Genomic DNA, 19231 nt, shown 5'->3' on the forward strand with positions numbered 1-19231 from the left:
TAGTACTATACAGGGTTGTCCTCTCAGTACTATATACCACTAGTACTATACAGGGCTGTCCTCTCAGTACTATATACCACTAGTACTATACAGGGCTGTCCTCTCAGTACTATATACCACTAGTACTATACAGGGCTGTCCTCTCAGTACTATATACCACTAGTACTATACAGGGTTGTCCTCTCAGTACTATATACCACTAGTACTATATAGGGTTATCCTCTCAGTACTATATACCACTAGTACTATACAGGGCTGTCCTCTCAGTACTATATTCCACTAGTACTATACAGGGTTATCCTCTCAGTACTATATACCACTAGTACTATACAGGGTTATCCTCTCAGTACTATATACCACTAGTACTATACAGGGTTATCCTCTCAGTACTATATACCACTAGTACTATATAGGGTTATCCTCTCAGTACTATATACCACTAGTACTATACAGGGTTATCCTCTCAGTACTATATACCACTAGTACTATACAGGGCTGTCCTCTCAGTACTATATACCACTAGTACTATACAGGGCTGTCCTCTCAGTACTATATACCACTAGTACTATACAGGGCTGTCCTCTCAGTACTATATACCACTAGTACTATACAGGGTTGTCCTCTCAGTACTATATTCCACTAGTACTATACATGGTTGTCCTCTCAGTACTATATACCACTCGTACTATATTTTATTTATTTATTTATTTATTTATTTCACCTTTATTTAACCAGGTAGGCAAGTTGAGAACAAGTTCTCATTTACAATTGCGACCTGGCCAAGATAAAGCAAAGCAGTTCGACACATACAACGACTCAGAGTTACACATGGAGCAAAACAAACATACAGTCAATAATACAGTATAAACAAGTCTATATACGATGTGAGCAAATGAGGTGAGATAAGGGAGGTAAAGGCAAAAAAAGGCCATGGTGGCAAAGTAAATACAATATAGCAAGTAAAACACTGGAATGGTAGATTTGCAATGGAAGAATGTGCAAAGTAGAAATAAAAATAATGGGGTGCAAAGGAGCAAAATAAATAAATGAATTAAGTACAGTAGGGAAAGAGGTAGTTCTTTGGGCTAAATTATAGGTGGGCTATGTACAGGTGCAGTAATATGTGAGCTGCTCTGACAGTTGGTGCTTAAAGCTAGTGAGGGAGATAAGTGTTTCCAGTTTCAGAGGTTTTTGTAGTTCGTTCCAGTCATTGGCAGCAGAGAACTGGAAGGAGAGGCGGCTAAAGAAAGAATTGGTTTTGGGGGTGACTAGAGAGATATACCTACTGGAGCGTGTGCTACATGTGGGAGATGCTATGGTGACCAGCGAGCTGAGATAAGGGGGGACTTTACCTAGCAGGGTCTTGTAGATGACATGGAGCCAGTGGGTTTGGCGACGAGTATGAAGCGAGGGCCAGCCAACGAGAGCGTACAGGTCGCAATGGTGGGTAGTATATGGGGCTTTGGTGACAAAATGGATTGCACTGTGATAGACTGCATCCAATTTGTTGAGTAGGGTATTGGAGGCTATGTTGTAAATCGCCAAAGTCGAGGATTGGTAGGATGGTCAGTTTTATAAGGGTATGTTTGGCAGCATGAGTGAAGGATGCTTTGTTGCGAAATAGGAAGCCAATTCTAGATTTAACTTTGGATTGGAGATGTTTGATATGGGTCTGGAAGGAGAGTTTACAGTCTAACCAGACACCTAAGTATTTGTAGTTGTCCACGTATTCTAAGTCAGAGCCGTCCAGAGTAGTGATGTTGGACAGGCGGGCAGGTGCAGGTAGCGATCGGTTGAAGAGCATGCATTTAGTTTTACTTGTATTTAAGAGCAATTGGAGGCCACGGAAGGAGAGTTGTATGGCATTGAAGCTTGCCAGGAGGGTTGTTAACACAGTGTCCAAAGAAGGGCCAGAAGTATACAGAATGGTGTCGTCTGCGTAGAGGTGGATCAGAGACTCACCAGCAGCAAGAGTGACCTCATTGATGTATACAGAGAAGAGAGTCGGTCCAAGAATTGAACCCTGTGGCACCCCCATAGAGACTGCCAGAGGTCCGGACAGCAGACCCTCTGATTTGACACACTGAACTCTATCTGAGAAGTAGTTGGTGAACCAGGGGAGGCAGTCATTTGAGAAACCAAGGCTGTCGAGTCTGCCGATGAGGATGTGGTGATTGACAGAGTCGAAAGCCTTGGCCAGATCAATGAATACTGCTGCACAGTAATGTTTCTTATCGATGGCGGTTAAGATATCATTTAGGAACTTGAGTGTGGCTGAGGTGCACCCATGACCAGCTCTGAAACCAGATTGCATAGCAGAGAAGGTATGGTGAGATTCGAAATGGTCGGTAATCTGTTTGTTGACTTGGCTTTCGAAGACCTTAGAAAGGCATGGTAGGATAGATATAGGTCTGTAGCAGTTTGGGTCAAGAGTGTCCCCCCCTTTGAAGAGGGGGATGACCGCAGCTGCTTTCCAATCTTTGGGAATCTCAGACGACACGAAAGAGAGGTTGAACAGGCTATTAATAGGGGTGGCAACAATTTCGGCAGATAATTTTAAAAAGAAAGGGTCCAGATTGTCTAGCCCGGCTGATTTGTAGGGGTCCAGATTTTGCAGCTCTTTCAGAACATCAGCTGAACGGATTTGGGAGAAGGAGAAATGGGGAGGCTTGGGCGAGTTGCTGTGGGGGGTGCAGTGCTGTTGACCGGGGTAGGAGTAGCCAGGTGGAAAGCATGGCCAGCCATAGAAAAATGCTATATAGGGCTGTCCTAACCCTAACCCTATAATACAGGGCTGTCCTCTCAGTACTCACGTCTGATCTGTTTCAGGGTGGGCTTCAGCAGGTCCAACCAGACCTACAGGAAAAACAACAAACAACAAAACGCTTCAGAAACACATAATCAATACAGCTGAGATTGGATGGCTCTGTTCCTGTGTGAGACCCTGAGACTGGATGGCTCTGTTCCTGTGTGACCCTGAGACTGGATGGCTCTGTTCCTGTGTGACCCTGAGACTGGATGGCTCTGTTCCGGTCTGACCCTGACACTGGATGGCTCTGTTCCGGTCTGACCCTGACACTGGATGGCTCTGTTCCTGTCTGACCCTGACACTGGATGGCTCTGTTCCTGTCTGACCCTGAGACTGGATGGCTCTGTTCCTGTGTGACCCTGAGACTGGATGGCTCTGTTCCTATGTGAGACCCTGACACTGGATGGCTCTGTTCCTGAGTGTGACCCTGAGCCTGGATGGCTCTGTTCCTGAGTGTGACCCTGAGCCTGGATGGCTCTGTTCCTGAGTGTGACCCTGAGCCTGGATGGCTCTGTTCCTATGTGAGACCCTGACACTGGATGGCTCTGTTCCTGAGTGTGACCCTGAGCCTGGATGGCTCTGTTCCTGTCTGACCTAGACACTTGATGGCTCTGTTCCTGTCTGACCCTGAGACTGGATGGCTCTGTTCCTGTCTGACCCTGAGACTGGATGGCTCTGTTCCTGTGTGACCCTGAGACTGGATGGCTCTGTTCCTGTGTGACCCTGAGACTGGATGGCTCTGTTCCTGTGTGACCCTGAGACTGGATGGCTCTGTTCCGGTCTGACCCTGACACTGGATGGCTCTGTTCCTATGTGACCCTGACACTGGATGGCTCTGTTCCTGTGTGAGACCCTGACACTGGATGGCTCTGTTCCTGTGTGACCCTGACACTGGATGGCTCTGTTCCTGTCTGACCCTGAGACTGGATGGCTCTGTTCCGGTCTGACCCTGACACTGGATGGCTCTGTTCCTGTGTGACCCTGACACTGGATGGCTCTGTTCCTGTCTGACCCTGAGACTGGATGGCTCTGTTCCTGTCTGACCCTGACACTGGATGGCTCTGTTCCGGTCTGACCCTGACACTGGATGGCTCTATTCCTGTGTGTGACCCTGAGACTGGATGGCTCTGTTCCTATGTGAGACCCTGAGACTGGATGGCTCTGTTCCTGTGTGACCCTGAGACTGGATGGCTCTGTTCCGGTCTGACCCTGACACTGGATGGCTCTGTTCCTGTGTGACCCTGACACTGGATGGCTCTGTTCCTGTGTGACCCTGAGACTGGATGGCTCTGTTCCTGTCTGACCCTGACACTGGATGGCTCTGTTCCTGTCTGACCCTGACACTGGATGGCTCTGTTCCTGTGTGACCCTGAGACTGGATGGCTCTGTTCCTGTGTGACCCTGACACTGGATGGCTCTGTTCCTGTGTGAGACCCTGACACTGGATGGCTCTGTTCCTGAGTGTGACCCTGAGCCTGTCTCTAATATAGCGGAGACTGGATGGCTATGTTCCCCTGCCTGGGGTTAATGCAGCCAGACTTACCATTATCAAGTCACAAGTACCACTGTCCAGGGGCCAGTATTGAGACACCAGTACCACTGTCCAGGGGCCAGTATTGAGTCACCAGTACCACTGTCCAGGGGCCAGTATTGAGTCACCAGTACCACTGTCCAGGGGCCAGTATTGAGTCACCAGTACCACTGTCCAGGGGCCAGTATTGAGAGACACCAGTACCACTGTCAAGGGGCCAGTATTGAGTCACCAGTACCACTGTCCAGTACCACTGTCCAGGGGCCAGTATTGAGAGTCACCAGTACCACTGTCCAGGGGCCAGTATTGAGTCACCAGTACCACTGTCCAGGGGCCAGTATTGAGTAACCAGTACCACTGTCCAGGGGCCAGTATTAAGACACCAGTACCACTGTCCAGGGGCCAGTATTGAGTCACCAGTACCACTGTCCAGGGGCCAGTATTGAGTCACCAGTACCACTGTCCAGGGGCCAGTATTGAGAGACACCAGTACCACTGTCAAGGGGCCAGTATTGAGTCACCAGTACCACTGTCCAGTACCACTGTCCAGGGGCCAGTATTGAGAGTCACCAGTACCACTGTCCAGGGGCCAGTGTTGAGTCACCAATAACACTGTCCAGGGGCCAGTATTGAGTCACCAGTACCACTGTCCAGGGGCCAGTATTGAGTCACCAGTACCACTGTCCAGGGGCCAGTATTGAGAGACACCAGTACCACTGTCCAGGGGCCAGTATTGAGTAACCAGTACCACTGTCCAGGGGCCAGTATTGAGTCACCAGTACCACTGTCCAGGGGCCAGTATTGAGACACCAGTACCACTGTCCAGGGGCCAGTATTGAGTCACCAGTACCACTGTCCAGGGGCCAGTATTGAGTCACCAGTACCACTGTCCAGGGGCCAGTATTGAGAGACACCAGTACCAATGTCCAGGGGCCAGTATTGAGAGACACCAGTACCACTGTCCAGGGGCCAGTGTTGAGTCACCAATAACACTGTCCAGGGGCCAGTATTGAGTCACCAGTACCACTGTCCAGGGGCCAGTATTGAGTCACCAGTACCACTGTCCAGGGGCCAGTATTGAGAGACACCAGTACCACTGTCCAGGGGCCAGTATTGAGTCACCAGTACCACTGTCCAGTACCACTGTCCAGGGGCCAGTATTGAGAGTCACCAGTACCACTGTCCAGGGGCCAGTGTTGAGTCACCAATAACACTGTCCAGGGGCCAGTATTGAGTCACCAGTACCACTGTCCAGGGGCCAGTATTGAGTCACCAGTACCACTGTCCAGGGGCCAGTATTGAGAGACACCAGTACCACTGTCCAGGGGCCAGTATTGAGTCACCAGTACCACTGTCCAGGGGCCAGTATTGAGACACCAGTACCACTGTCCAGGGGCCAGTATTGAGTCACCAGTACCACTGTCCAGGGGCCAGTATTGAGACACCAGTACCACTGTCTAGGGGCCAGTATTGAGACACCAGTACCACTGTCCAGGGGCCAGTGTTGAGTGTGTGCAACATCCATGATTCAGAACATTGCAGACAGAAAAGTAGGCATGGCATAAGGCTCTGGGCAGAGGCAGTGAGCTCTATAGAGTCCAGGGTTCCATTTGGGACACAGAATAGTGAATAAAGACCTTCTGTCTCACCATCATCCTACTGGGGTTCTGGTACTGGAGCCCGAAGTAGTCTCTTTCAGCCAGGTTCAGATGGACACACACCAGGTCAAACAGAGCCTTGGCTGGGGCTCGTTGCTGTGGAGAGAGCAGAACACACATCGGGTTACAGAGCAGAACACACACCAGGTTACAGAATACACACCAGGTTACAGAGCAGAACACACACCAGGTCACAGAACACACACCAGGTTATAGAGCAGAACACACACCAGGTTACAGAACAGAACACACACCAGGTCACAGAACACACACTGGGTTACAGAGCAGAACACACCAGGTTACAGAATACACACCAGGTTACAGAGCAGAGCACACATCAGGTTACAGAGCAGAACACACACCAGGTTACAGAGCAGAACACACACCAGGTTACAGAGCAGAATACACACCGGGTTACAGAGCAGAACACACACCAGGTTACAGAGCAGAACACACCAGGTTACAGAACAGAACACACACCAGGTTACAGAGCAGAACACACACCAGGTTACAGAACACACACCAGGTTACAGAGCAGAACACACACCAGGTTACAGAGCAGAACACACACCAGTTTACAGAGCAGAACACAAACCAGGTTACAGAACACACACCATGTTGCAGACAGAACACAAAACATGTTACAGACAGAACACAAACCATGTTATAGACAGAACACACACCAGGTTACAGACAGAACATAGACCTCATTGGTATCATAGCCTTGGAACTATAGACCTCATTGATATAAGAGCTTGGGAACTATAGACCTCATTGGTATCAGAGCCTGGGAACTATCGACCTCATTGGTATCAGAGCCTGGGAACTACAGACCTCATTGGTATCAGAGCCTGGGAACTATGGACCTCATTGGTATCAGAGCCTGGGAACTATAGACCTCATTGGTATCAGAGCCTGGGAACTATAGACCTCATTGGTATCAGAGCCTGGGAACTATAGACCTCATCTAAAGCATTGGTATCAGAGCCTGGGAACTATAGACCTCATTGGTATCAGAGCCTGGGAACTATGGACCTCATTGGTATCAGAGCCTGGGAACTATAGACCTCATCTAAAGCATTGGTATCAGAGCCTGGGAACTATGGACCTCATTGGTATCAGAGCCTGGGAACTACAGACCTCATTGGTATCAGAGCCTGGGAACTATGGACCTCATCTAAAGCATTGGTATCAGAGCCTGGGAACTATGGACCTCATTGGTATCAGAGCCTGGGAACTACAGACCTCATTGGTATCAGAGCCTGGGAACTATAGAACTCATTGGTATCAGAGCCTGGGAACTATAGACCTCATTGGTATCAGAGCCTGGGAACTATAGACCTCATCTAAAGCATTGGTATCAGAGCCTGGGAACTATGGACCTCATTGGTATCAGAGCCTGGGAACTACAGACCTCATTGGTATCAGAGCCTGGGAACTATAGAACTCATTGGTATCAGAGCCTGGGAACTATAGACCTCATTGGTATCTGAGCCTGGGAACTATAGACCTCACTGGTATCAGAGACGGGGAACTATAGACCTCACTGGTATCAGAGACGGGGAACTATGGACCTCATTGGTATCAGAGCCTGGGAACTATAGACCTCATCTAAAGCATTGGTATCAGAGCCTGGGAACTATGGACCTCATTGGTATCAGAGCCTGGGAACTACAGACCTCATTGGTATCAGAGCCTGGGAACTATAGAACTCATTGGTATCAGAGCCTGGGAACTATAGACCTCATTGGTATCTGAGCCTGGGAACTATAGACCTCACTGGTATCAGAGACGGGGAACTATAGACCTCACTGGTATCAGAGACGGGGAACTATAGACCTCACTGGTATCAGAGACGGGGAACTATAGACCTCATTGGTATCAGAGCCTGGGAACTATAGACCTCACTGGTATCAGAGACGGGGAACTATGGACCTCATTGGTATCAGAGCCTGGGAACTATAGAACTCATTGGTATCAGAGCCGGGGAACTATGGACCTCATTGGTATCAGAGCCTGGGAACTATGGACCTCATTGGTATCAGAGCCTGGGAACTATGGACCTCATCTAAAGCATTGGTATCAGAGCCTGGGAACTATAGACCTCATTGGTATCAGAACCTGGAAATTATGGACCTCATTGGTATCAGAGCCTGGGAACTATAGACCTCATTGGTATCAGAGCCTGGGAACTATAGACCTCATTGGTATCAGAGCCTGGAAACTATGGACCTCATTGGTATCAGAGCCTGGGAACTATAGACCTCATTGGTATCAGAGCCTGGGAACTATAGACCTCATTGGTATCAGAGCCTGGGAACTATAGACCTCATTGGTATAAGAGCCTGGAAACTATGGACCTCATTGGTATCAGAGCCTGGGAACTATGGACCTCATCTAAAGCATTGGTATCAGAGCCTGGGAACTATAGACCTCACTGGTATCAGAGCCTGGGAACTATGGACCTCATTGGTATCAGAGCCTGGGAACTATGGACCTCATCTAAAGCATTGGTATCAGAGCCTGGGAACTATGGACCTCATTGGTATCAGAGCCTGTGAACTATAGACCTCATTGGTATCAGAACCTGGAAATTATGGACCTCATTGGTATCAGAGCCTGGGAACTATAGACCTCATTGGTATCAGAGCCTGGGAACTATAGACCTCATTGGTATCAGAGCCTGGAAACTATGGACCTCATTGGTATCAGAGCCTGGGAACTATAGACCTCATTGGTATCAGAGCCTGGGAACTATAGACCTCATTGGTATCAGAGCCTGGGAACTATAGACCTCATTGGTATAAGAGCCTGGAAACTATGGACCTCATTGGTATCAGAGCCTGGGAACTATGGACCTCATTGCTATCAGAGCCTGGGAACTATAGACCTCATTGGTATCAGAGCCTGGGAACTATAGACCTCATTGGTATCAGAGCCTGGGAACTATGGACCTCATTGGTATCAGAGCCTGGGAACTATAGACCTCACTGGTATCAGAGCCTGGGAACTATGGACCTAATCTAAAGCATTGGTATCAGAGCCTGGGAACTATAGACCTCACTGGTATCAGAGCCTGGGAACTATGGACCTCACTGGTATCAGAGCCTGGGAACTATGGACCTAATCTAAAGCATTGGTATCAGAGCCTGGGAACTATGGACCTAATCTAAAGCATTGGTATCAGAGCCTGGGAACTATGGACCTCATTGGTATCAGAGCCTGTGAACTATGGACCTCATTGGTATCAGAGTCTGTGAACTATAGACCTCATTGGTATCAGAGCCTGAGAACTACAGACCTCATTGGTATCAGAGCCTGGGAACTATGGACCTCATTGGTATCAGAGCCTGGGAACTATGGACCTCATTGGTATCAGAGCCTGGGAACTATGAACCTCATTGGTATCAGAGTCTGTGAACTATAGACCTCATTGGTATCAGAGCCTGGGAACTATAGACCTCATTGGTATCAGAGCCTGGGAACTATAGACCTCATTGGTATCAGAGCCTGGGAACTATAGACCTCATTGGTATCAGAGCATGGGAACTATGGACCTCATTGGTATCAGAGCCGGGGAACTATGGACCTCATTGGTATCAGAGCCTGGGAACTATAGACCTCATTGGTATCAGAGCCTGGGAACTATGGACCTCATTGGTATCAGAGCCTGGGAACTATAGACCTCACTGGTATCAGAGCCTGGGAACTATGGACCAAATCTAAAGAATTGGTATCAGAGCCTGGGAACTATGGACCTCATTGGTATCAGAGCCTGGGAACTATGGACCTCATTGATATCAGAGCCTGGGAACTATGGACCTCATTGCTATCAGAGCCTGGGAACTATGGACCTCATTGATATCAGAGCCTGGGAACTATGGACCTCATCTAAAGCATTGCTCCAGCATGTCATTCATCCCATAGAGCTAAATAGTTCCTGTACTCACTGATATGTCGAAGACCTCGGTGACGTCGTCCAGCAGCTGTACCCGGATAGAGACCTGTCGTCCTGGGGGCGTGGTTGGGGGTCGCTGACCTGGTTCCAGGGTAGACACCCCTAAACTCTCTGGGATCCCCAGCCTCTGGCCAGCCACCTCCCTGTCCCCTGGCTCCACCATGGTGCCTCAGTCAGCAGAATCAGCCTCTCTACTACCCTCACACACCTGGGGACAGACAGGGAGACACGTACTGGATCCACTCTGAAAACAAGGACATATCTGAAGACGGAAGTTTTCCCATATAGAGCTAATAGCAGGACAATTTAGGGTGATTTAGTGTCTCAAACCAGGGAGTTTAATAGCAGGGCAATTTAGGGTGATTTAGTGTCTCAAACCAGGGAGTTTAATAGCAGGGCAATTTAGGGTGATTTAGTGTCTCAAACCAGGGAGTTTATTAGCAGGGCTATTTAGGGTGATTTAGTGTCTCAAACCAGGGAGTTTATTAGCAGGGCAATTTAGGGTGATTTAGTGTCTCAAACCAGGGAGATTATTAACAGGGCTATTTAGGTTGATTTAGTGTCTCAAACCAGGGAGTTTAATAGCAGGGCAATTTAGGGTGATTTAGTGTCTCAAACCAGGGAGTTTATTAGCAGGGCTATTTAGGGTGAGTTAGTGTCTCAAACCAGGGAGTTTATTAGCAGGGGAATTTAGGGTGATTTAGTGTCTCGAACCAGGGAGATTATTAGCAGGGCAATTTAGGGTGATTTAGTGTCTCAAACCAGGGAGATTATTAGCAGGGCTATTTAGGGTGATTTAGTGTCTCAAACCAGGGAGTTTAATAGCAGGGCAATTTAGGGTGATTTAGTGTCTCAAACCAGGGAGTTTAATAGCAGGGCAATTTAGGGTGATTTAGTGTCTCAAACCAGGGAGTTTATTAGCAGGGCTATTTAGGGTGAGTTAGTGTCTCAAACCAGGGAGTTTATTAGCAGGGGAATTTAGGGTGATTTAGTGTCTCAAACCAGGGAGATTATTAGCAGGGCTATTTAGGGTGATTTAGTGTCTCAAACCAGGGAGTTTAATAGCAGGGCAATTTAGGGTGATTTAGTGTCTCGAACCAGGGAGTTTAATAGCAGGACAATTTAGGGTGATTTAGTGTCTCAAACCAGGGAGTTTATTAACAGGGCTATTTAGGTTGATTTAGTGTCTCAAACCAGGGAGTTTATTAGCAGGGCAATTTAGGTTGATTTAGTGTCTCAAACCAGGGAGTTTATTAGCAGGGCTATTTAGGTTGATTTAGTGTCTCAAACCAGGGAGATTATTAGCAGGGCTATTTAGGGTGATTTAGTGTCTCAAACCAGGGAGTTTAATAGCAGGGCTATTTAGGGTGATTTAGTGTCTCAAACCAGGGAGTTTAATAGCAGGGCAATTTATGGTGATTTAGTGTCTCAAACCAGGGAGTTTAATAGCAGGGCAATTTAGGGTGATTTAGTGTCTCAAACCAGGGAGTTTATTAGCAGGGCAATTTAGGGTGATTTAGTGTCTCAAACCAGGGAGATTATTAGCAGGGCTATTTAGGGTGATTTAGTGTCTCAAACCAGGGAGTTTATTAGCAGGGTAATTTAGGTTGATTTAGTGTCTCAAACTAGGGAGTTTATTAGCAGGGCTATTTAGGTTGATTTAGTGTCTCAAACCAGGGAGATTATTAGCAGTGCTATTTAGGTTGATTTAGTGTCTCAAACCAGGGAGATTATTAATATTCTATTAGCAGAGCTATTTGGGTTGATTTAGTGTCAAACCAGGGAGTTTATTAGCAGGGCTATTTAGGTTGATTTAGTGTCTCAAACCAGGGAATTTATTAGCAGGGCTATTTAGGTTGATTTAGTGTCTCAAACCAGGGAGTTTATTAGCAGGGCTATTTAGGTTGATTTAGTGTCTCAAACCAGGGAGATTGTTAGCAGTGCTATCTAGGTTGATTTAGTGTCTCAAACCAGGGAGATTATTAATATTCTATTAGCAGAGCTATTTGGGTTGATTTAGTGTCAAACCAGGGAGTTTATTAGCAGGGCTATTTAGGTTGATTTAGTGTCTCAAACCAGGGAGATTGTTAGCAGTGCTATCTAGGTTGATTTAGTGTCTCAAACCAGGGAGATTATTAATATTCTATTAGCAGAGCTATTTGGGTTGATTTAGTGTCAAACCAGGGAGTTTATTAGCAGGGCTATTTAGGTTGATTTAGTGTCGCAAACCAGGGAATTTATTGGCAGGGCTATTTAGGGTGATTTAGTGTCTCAAACCAGGGAGATTATTAGCAGGGCTATTTAGGGTGATGTAGTGTCTCAAACCAGGGAGATTATTAGCAGGGCTATTTAGGGTGATTTAGTGTCTCAAACCAGGGAGTTTAATAGCAGGGCAATTTAGGGTGATTTAGTGTCTCAAACCAGGGAGTTTAATAGCAGGACAATTTAGGGTGATTTAGTGTCTCAAACCAGGGAGTTTATTAGCAGGGCTATTTAGGGCGATTTAGTGTCTCAAACCAGGGAGTTTATTAACAGGGCTATTTGGGTTGATTTAGTGTCTCAAACCAGGGAGTTTATTAGCAGGGCTATTTAGGTTGATTTAGTGTCTCAAACCCGGGAGTTTATTAGCAGGGCTATTTAGGTTGATTTAGTGTCTCAAACCAGGGAGTTTATTAGCAGGGCAATTTAGGGTGATTTAGTGTCTCAAACCAGGGAGTTTATTAGCAGGGCTATTTCGGTTGATTTAGTGTCTCAAACCAGGGAGATTATTAGCAGTGCTATTTAGGTTGATTTAGTGTCTCAAACCAGGGAGATTATTAATATTCTATTAGCAGAGCTATTTGGGTTGATTTAGTGTCAAACCAGGGAGTTTATTAGCAGGGCTATTTAGGTTGATTTAGTGTCTCAAACCAGGGAATTTATTAGCAGGGCTATTTAGGTTGATTTAGTGTCTCAAACCAGGGAGTTTATTAGCAGGGCTATTTAGGTTGATTTAGTGTCTCAAACCAGGGAGATTATTAGCAGTGCTATTTAGGTTGATTTAGTGTCTCAAACCAGGGAGATTATTAGCAGGGGAATTTAGGGTGATTTAGTGTCTCGAACCAGGGAGATTATTAGCAGGGCTATTTAGGGTGATTTAGTGTCTCAAACCAGGGAGTTTATTAGCAGGGCAATTTAGGGTGATTTAGTGTCTCAAACCAGGGAGATTATTAGCAGGGCTATTTAGGGTGATTTAGTGTCTCAAACCAGGGAGTTTAATAGCAGGGCAATTTAGGGTGATTTAGTGTCTCGAACCAGGGAGTTTAATAGCAGGACAATTTAGGGTGATTTAGTGTCTCAAACCAGGGAGTTTATTAGCAGGGCTATTTAGGGTGATTTAGTGTCTCAAACCAGAGAGTTTATTAACAGGGCTATTTAGGTTGATTTAGTGTCTCAAACCAGGGAGTTTATTAGCAGGGCAATTTAGGTTGATTTAGTGTCTCAAACCAGGGAGTTTATTAGCAGGGCTATTTAGGTTGATTTAGTGTCTCAAACCAGGGAGATTATTAGCAGGGCTATTTAGGGTGATTTAGTGTCTCAAACCAGGGAGTTTAATAGCAGGGCTATTTAGGGTGATTTAGTGTCTCAAACCAGGGAGTTTAATAGCAGGGCAATTTATGGTGATTTAGTGTCTCAAACCAGGGAGTTTAATAGCAGGGCAATTTAGGGTGATTTAGTGTCTCAAACCAGGGAGTTTATTAGCAGGGCAATTTAGGGTGATTTAGTGTCTCAAACCAGGGAGATTATTAGCAGGGCTATTTAGGGTGATTTAGTGTCTCAAACCAGGGAGTTTATTAGCAGGGTAATTTAGGTTGATTTAGTGTCTCAAACTAGGGAGATTATTAATATTCTATTAGCAGAGCTATTTGGGTTGATTTAGTGTCAAACCAGGGAGTTTATTAGCAGGGCTATTTAGGTTGATTTAGTGTCTCAAACCAGGGAATTTATTAGCAGGGCTATTTAGGTTGATTTAGTGTCTCAAACCAGGGAGTTTATTAGCAGGGCTATTTAGGTTGATTTAGTGTCTCAAACCAGGGAGATTATTAGCAGTGCTATCTAGGTTGATTTAGTGTCTCAAACCAGGGAGATTATTAATATTCTATTAGCAGAGCTATTTGGGTTGATTTAGTGTCAAACCAGGGAGTTTATTAGCAGGGCTATTTAGGTTGATTTAGTGTCTCAAACCAGGGAATTTATTAGCAGGGCTATTTAGGTTGATTTAGTGTCTCAAACCAGGGAGTTTATTAGCAGGGCTATTTAGGTTGATTTAGTGTCTCAAACCAGGGAGATTATTAGCAGTGCTATCTAGGTTGATTTAGTGTCTCAAACCAGGGAGATTATTAATATTCTATTAGCAGAGCTATTTGGGTTGATTTAGTGTCAAACCAGGGAGTTTATTAGCAGGGCTATTTAGGTTGATTTAGTGTCTCAAACCAGGGAATTTATTGGCAGGGCTATTTAGGGTGATTTAGTGTCTCAAACCAGGGAGATTATTAGCAGGGCTATTTAGGGTGATGTAGTGTCTCAAACCAGGGAGATTATTAGCAGGGCTATTTAGGGTGATTTAGTGTCTCAAACCAGGGAGTTTAATAGCAGGGCAATTTAGGGTGATTTAGTGTCTCAAACCAGGGAGTTTAATAGCAGGACAATTTAGGGTGATTTAGTGTCTCAAACCAGGGAGTTTATTAGCAGGGCTATTTAGGGTGATTTAGTGTCTCAAACCAGGGAGTTTATTAACAGGGCTATTTGGGTTGATTTAGTGTCTCAAACCAGGGAGTTTATTAGCAGGGCTATTTAGGTTGATTTAGTGTCTCAAACCAGGGAGTTTATTAGCAGGGCTATTTAGGTTGATTTAGTGTCTCAAACCAGGGAGTTTATTAGCAGGGCAATTTAGGGTGATTTAGTGTCTCAAACCAGGGAGTTTATTAGCAGGGCTATTTCGGTTGATTTAGTGTCTCAAACCAGGGAGATTATTAGCAGTGCTATTTAGGTTGATTTAGTGTCTCAAACCAGGGAGATTATTAATATTCTATTAGCAGAGCTATTTGGGTTGATTTAGTGTCAAACCAGGGAGTTTATTAGCAGGGCTATTTAGGTTGATTTAGTGTCTCAAACCAGGGAATTTATTAGCAGGGCTATTTAGGTTGATTTAGTGTCTCAAACCAGGGAGTTTATTAGCAGGGCTATTTAGGTTGATTTAGTGTCTCAAACCAGGGAGATTATTAGCAGTGCTATTTAGGTTGATTTAGTGTCTCAAACCAGGGAGATTATTAATATTCTATTAGCAGAGCTATTTGGGTTGATTTAGTGTCTCAAACCAGGGAGTTTATTAGCAGGGCTATTTGGGGTGATTTAGTGTCACAAACCAGGGAGATTATTAGCAGGGCAATTTGGGGTGATTTAGTGTCTCAAACCAGGGAGATTATTAGCAGGGCTATTTAGGGTGATTTAGTGTCTCAAACCAGGGAATTTATTAGCAGGGCTATTTGGGTTGATTTAGTGTCTCAAACCAGGGAGTTTATTAGCAGGGCTATTTAGGTTGATTTAGTGTCTCAAACCAGGGAGTTTATTAGCATTCTTCATCAAGACGGCAAAATGTTATTATTGACAATGAAAGAAGTGGGAATGTTGTTCCTTTGTTATTTAATTGCTACATTTAATATCAATATAGTATTAAATAAAGAGTTTTCCAGATTGTATTTTGGCAACGCAAATATTGGGTCAAGACTGAGACAACCTGGTTGAATTTGGGTCCTGAGGCACAACCAACTGAGAACCACTGCTTTAGAGGGCAGAGTGTTGTTTTTGATACTAAAAACCTATACATGTTGTTGTGTCCATCTATTCTCTTGCTACAGCTTTTTTTAGTTACAGTAGTTCCATTAATGTTTCAGGAAGCAAGCAGCCCTCCCAGTCTGGGTGGACAGAGACAGAGAACAAGAGACCCAGCCGGAGCAGCAAGGCCATGGCCTGTTTCCAGAACAGACACAGGTTGCCATGGGAATATAAGTATTCAGCCCAAAAAAGGACAGACAATTACTGTGAGAACCAGGTCAGATACAGTCTGTCTGTAACAGTATGAACCAGGCCAGATAAAGTACTTCCTTGTCTAAACCAGGCCAGATGCAGTACTTCCCTGTCTAAACCAGGCCAGATGCAGTACTTCCCTGTCTAAACCAGGCCAGATGCAGTACTTCGCTGTCTAAACCAGGCCAGATGCAGTACTTCCCTGTCTAAACCAGGCCAGTACTTCGCTGTCTAAACCAGGCCAGATGCAGTACTTCGCTGTCTAAACCAGGCCAGATGCAGTCCTTCCCTGTCTAAACCAGGCCAGATGCAGTACTACCCTGTCTAAACTAGGCCAGATAGAGGACTTCCCTGTCTAAACCAGGCCAGATAGAGGACTTCTCTTTCTGAATCAGAGAGCACTTCATCTGAGGGAGTGAACCCCATCGGTGGTCAGTGACCTAAGAGCTAACACAGCAACATTTCAGCCAGCTTGCAGGTGAGTCACTAGACTCCTCCATGACCACGACACAAGTCTAGAAAACCCAATGGTATTTTAGCTGGGACAGACTAAACCAGACAGTAACGTTGATATAGACAGACACACAGAGGGATTAAAGGAGGTTGAAGGATGAGACAGAGCATACCTCTGTCCCTTAGCCCTCAGGCCATCCTCCTCAACGTCAGCGGAACCACAGCCCTCCTCCTCGACCCCCTGGAGGGGTCGACACTAACGGAGCCAACGGAGATGAGGAACCACAGCCCTCCTCCTCGACACCCTGGAGGGGTCGACACTAACGGAGCCAACGGAGATCCGTTTGGGCGGTCGCTTTCTCTACCTACATGTGTTCGATTGAATGTTTGGAACACAACACAAACCTAGAGCACTTTACTGTCTACAAAACACAACGTTCCAAAGCAGCGAGGTCATCAATCCCAGACCAGATCAGATATGAATGGGCTGAATTCATCTCATCCTATACAAGTTCCTTCCAACATTCTCCTGTTGACTGATCTAAAGACTAACTAGGTGACAGCATCATAGGTTGAGGGATTTGAAAGACGACAGAACATGCGACCTTCCAAGAAAAATAGCAGTATTTCAGCTACAGTAGATCCCCAGAGATAAGTCAGTATTTCAGCTACAGTAGATCCCCAGGGATAAGTCAGTATTTCAGCTACAGTAGATCCCCAGAGATAAGTCAGTATTTCAGCTACAGTAGATCCCCAGGGATAAGTCAGTATTTCAGCTACAGTAGATCCCCAGAGATAAGTCAGTATTTCAGCTACTGTAGATCCCCAGAGATAAGTCAGTATTTCAGCTACTGTAGATCCCCAGAGATAAGTCAGTATTTCAGCTACAGTAGATCCCCAGGGATAAGTCAGTATTTCAGCTACAGTAGATCCCCAGAGATAAGTCAGTATTTCAGCTACAGTAGATCCCCAGAGATAAGTCAGTATTTCAGCTACAGTAGATCCCCAGGGATAAGTCAGTATTTCAGCTACAGTAGATCCCCAGAGATAAGTCAGTATTTCAGCTACAGTAGATCCCCAGAGATAAGTCAGTATTTCAGCTACAGTAGATCCCCAGGGATAAGTCAGTATTTCAGCTAATGTAGATCCCCAGGGATAAGTTAGTATTTCAGCTACAGTAGATCCCCAGAGATAAGTCAGTATTTCAGCTACAGTAGATCCCCAGAGATAAGTCAGTATTTCAGCTACAGTAGATCCCCAGGGATAAGTCAGTATTTCAGCTACAGTAGATCCCCAGAGATAAGTCAGTATTTCAGCTACAGTAGATCCCCAGGGATAAGTCAGTATTTCAGCTACAGTAGATCCCCAGAGATAAGTCAGTATTTCAGCTACTGTAGATCCCCAGAGATAAGTCAGTATTTCAGCTACAGTAGATCCCCAGAGATAAGTCAGTATTTCAGCTACAGTAGATCCCCAGAGATAAGTCAGTATTTCAGCTACAGTAGATCCCCAGAGATAAGTCAGTATTTCAGCTACAGTAGATCCCCAGGGATAAGTCAGTATTTCAGCTACAGTAGATCCCCAGGGATAAGTCAGTGTTTCAGCTACAGTAGATCCCCAGGGATAAGTCAGTATTTCAGCTACAGTAGATCCCCAGGGATAAGTCAGTATTTCAGCTACAGTAGATCCCCAGGGATAAGTCAGTATTTCAGCTACAGTAGATCCCCAGGGATAAGTCAGTATTTCAGCTACAGTAGAACCCTGGTCAAAGCCATCCAAAATGGCACCCTATTCCCTATGGGCCCTGGTCAAAACCATCCAAAATGGCACCCTATTCCCTATGGGCCCTGGTCAAAAGCCTCCAAAATGGCACCCTATTCCCTATGGGCCCTGGTCAAAAGTCTCCAAAATGGCACCCTATTCCCATGGACCCTGGTCAAAAGGATCCAAAATGGCACCCTATTCCTTATGGGCCCTGGTCAAAAGCCTCCAAAATTGCACCCTATTCCCTATGGGCCCTGGTCAAAAGCCTCCAAAATGGCACCCTATTCTCTATGGACCCTGGTCAAAAGTATCCAAACTGGCACCCTATTCTCTATGGACCCTGGTCAAAAGTATCCAAACTGGCACCCTATTCCCTATGGACCCGGGTCAATACCACAAAAACACTAAACCAGGCATTCAGAGCAGCAAAACCACTAAACCAGGCATTCAGCGCAGCAAAACCACTACATCGGGCATTCAGAGCAGCAAAACCACTACATTGTGCATTCAGAGCAGCAAAACCACTACATTGTGCATTCAGAGCAGCAAAACCACTACATCTGGCATTCAGAGCAGCAAAACCACTACACCATGCATTCAAAACCACGCAGGCTATGTGCACACTGCCCACAAAATGAGGTGGAAACTGAGCTGCACTTCCTAACCTCCTGTCCAATGTATGACCACATTAGAGAGACATATTTCCCTCAGATTACACAGATCCACAAAGAATTCGAAAACAAACCCAATCTTGATAAACTCCCATATCTACTGGGTGAAATTCCACAGTGTGCCATCACAGCAGCAAGATTTGTGACCTGTTGCCACAAGAAAAGGGCAACCAGTGAAGAACAAACACCATTATAAATACAACCCTTATTTATTTTCCCTTTTGTACTTTAACCATTTGAACATAATATGACGTTTGAAATGTGTTTATTGTTTTGGTACTTTTATGAGTGGGATGTTTACTGGGGAAAATATAGGCTTAT

General features: G+C 45.7%; 1 protein-coding gene across 1 annotated transcript in view; it reads right to left on the minus strand.

Moving 5' to 3' along the window:
* The window catches only part of LOC135543143 (FERM, ARHGEF and pleckstrin domain-containing protein 1-like), a 102674-nt gene that overhangs the window by 81838 nt on the left and 1605 nt on the right, over window positions 1-19231 (minus strand). The window contains exons 2-4 of the mRNA XM_064970219.1: window positions 9949-10164; window positions 5990-6094; window positions 2814-2856 (exon numbers count right to left, since the gene is read on the minus strand). Of these exons, the coding sequence (XP_064826291.1) occupies window positions 2814-2856; window positions 5990-6094; window positions 9949-10119 (319 nt within the window). The 5' untranslated portion in view covers window positions 10120-10164. The remainder of the gene's footprint in view (window positions 1-2813; window positions 2857-5989; window positions 6095-9948; window positions 10165-19231) is intronic.

Source organism: Oncorhynchus masou, chromosome 7, assembly GCF_036934945.1.
Source record: "Oncorhynchus masou masou isolate Uvic2021 chromosome 7, UVic_Omas_1.1, whole genome shotgun sequence".
In the NCBI taxonomy this organism is placed as follows: Eukaryota; Metazoa; Chordata; class Actinopteri; order Salmoniformes; family Salmonidae; genus Oncorhynchus; species Oncorhynchus masou.